The sequence below is a fragment of the Monopterus albus genome, unplaced genomic scaffold, assembly GCF_001952655.1.
Source record: "Monopterus albus unplaced genomic scaffold, M_albus_1.0 scaffold6588.1, whole genome shotgun sequence".
In the NCBI taxonomy this organism is placed as follows: domain Eukaryota; kingdom Metazoa; phylum Chordata; class Actinopteri; order Synbranchiformes; family Synbranchidae; genus Monopterus; species Monopterus albus.
In genome coordinates this window covers 1-647 of record NW_018134446.1, presented here as the reverse complement: position 1 = coordinate 647, position 647 = coordinate 1, and the positions used below count along the sequence as shown (strand labels likewise).

At 37.6% G+C, this 647-nt stretch overlaps 1 protein-coding gene across 1 annotated transcript; it reads left to right on the top strand.

Moving 5' to 3' along the window:
- Positions 1-67: 67 nt before the first annotated feature.
- LOC109954335 (zinc finger protein 345-like) lies at positions 68-618 on the top strand (the record flags this gene model as incomplete). Its single annotated transcript, XM_020589700.1, is given in 3 exon segments — positions 68-262; positions 405-462; positions 464-618. Coding segments are annotated over 3 exon segments (408 nt in total), but the record flags the coding sequence as incomplete, so codon positions are not given.
- Between the last annotated feature and the right edge of the window lie 29 nt (positions 619-647).

Below are 647 nucleotides of genomic sequence, written 5' to 3'. Positions count from 1 at the left end.
TGACCAATGTGGAAAATGTTTCACTAGCAAGGGTGTTACTTAAATGAGCATCAACGAATTCATACAGGAAAGAAACCTTACAGCTGTGATTACTGCAGGATAAGTTTCACTAGCAAGAGTTCCTTAAACAGACATCAACAACTTCATACAGGAGAGAAACCTTACATCTGTGGTTATTGTGGAAAAAGTTTTACTAGCAAGAGTTCTTTAAGCAAGCATCAACAAATTCATACAGGAGAAAAACCTCACAGCTGTGACCTCCGTAAAAAAAAGATCCGTTAGGGAGAAAAACGTAAATGAGCATCAACAAATTCATACAGGAGAGAACGCATACAGTTGTGATCACTGCGGAAAAAGCTTCACTTTGAAGAGATACTTAAGTGAGCATCGACAACTTCATACAGGAGAACAACCTTACAGCTGTGATTACTGCAGAAAAAGTTTCACTAACAATAGTTCCTTAAGATCGACAAATTCATACAGGAGAGAAACGATACAGCTGTGACCAATGTGGAAAATGTTTCACTAGTAATAACTACTTAAACAAGCATCAACGAATTCATACAGGAGAAAAACCTTACAGCTGCGATCACTGTGGGAAAAGTTTCACTAGCAAGAGTTACTTAAATGAGCATCAACGAATTCAT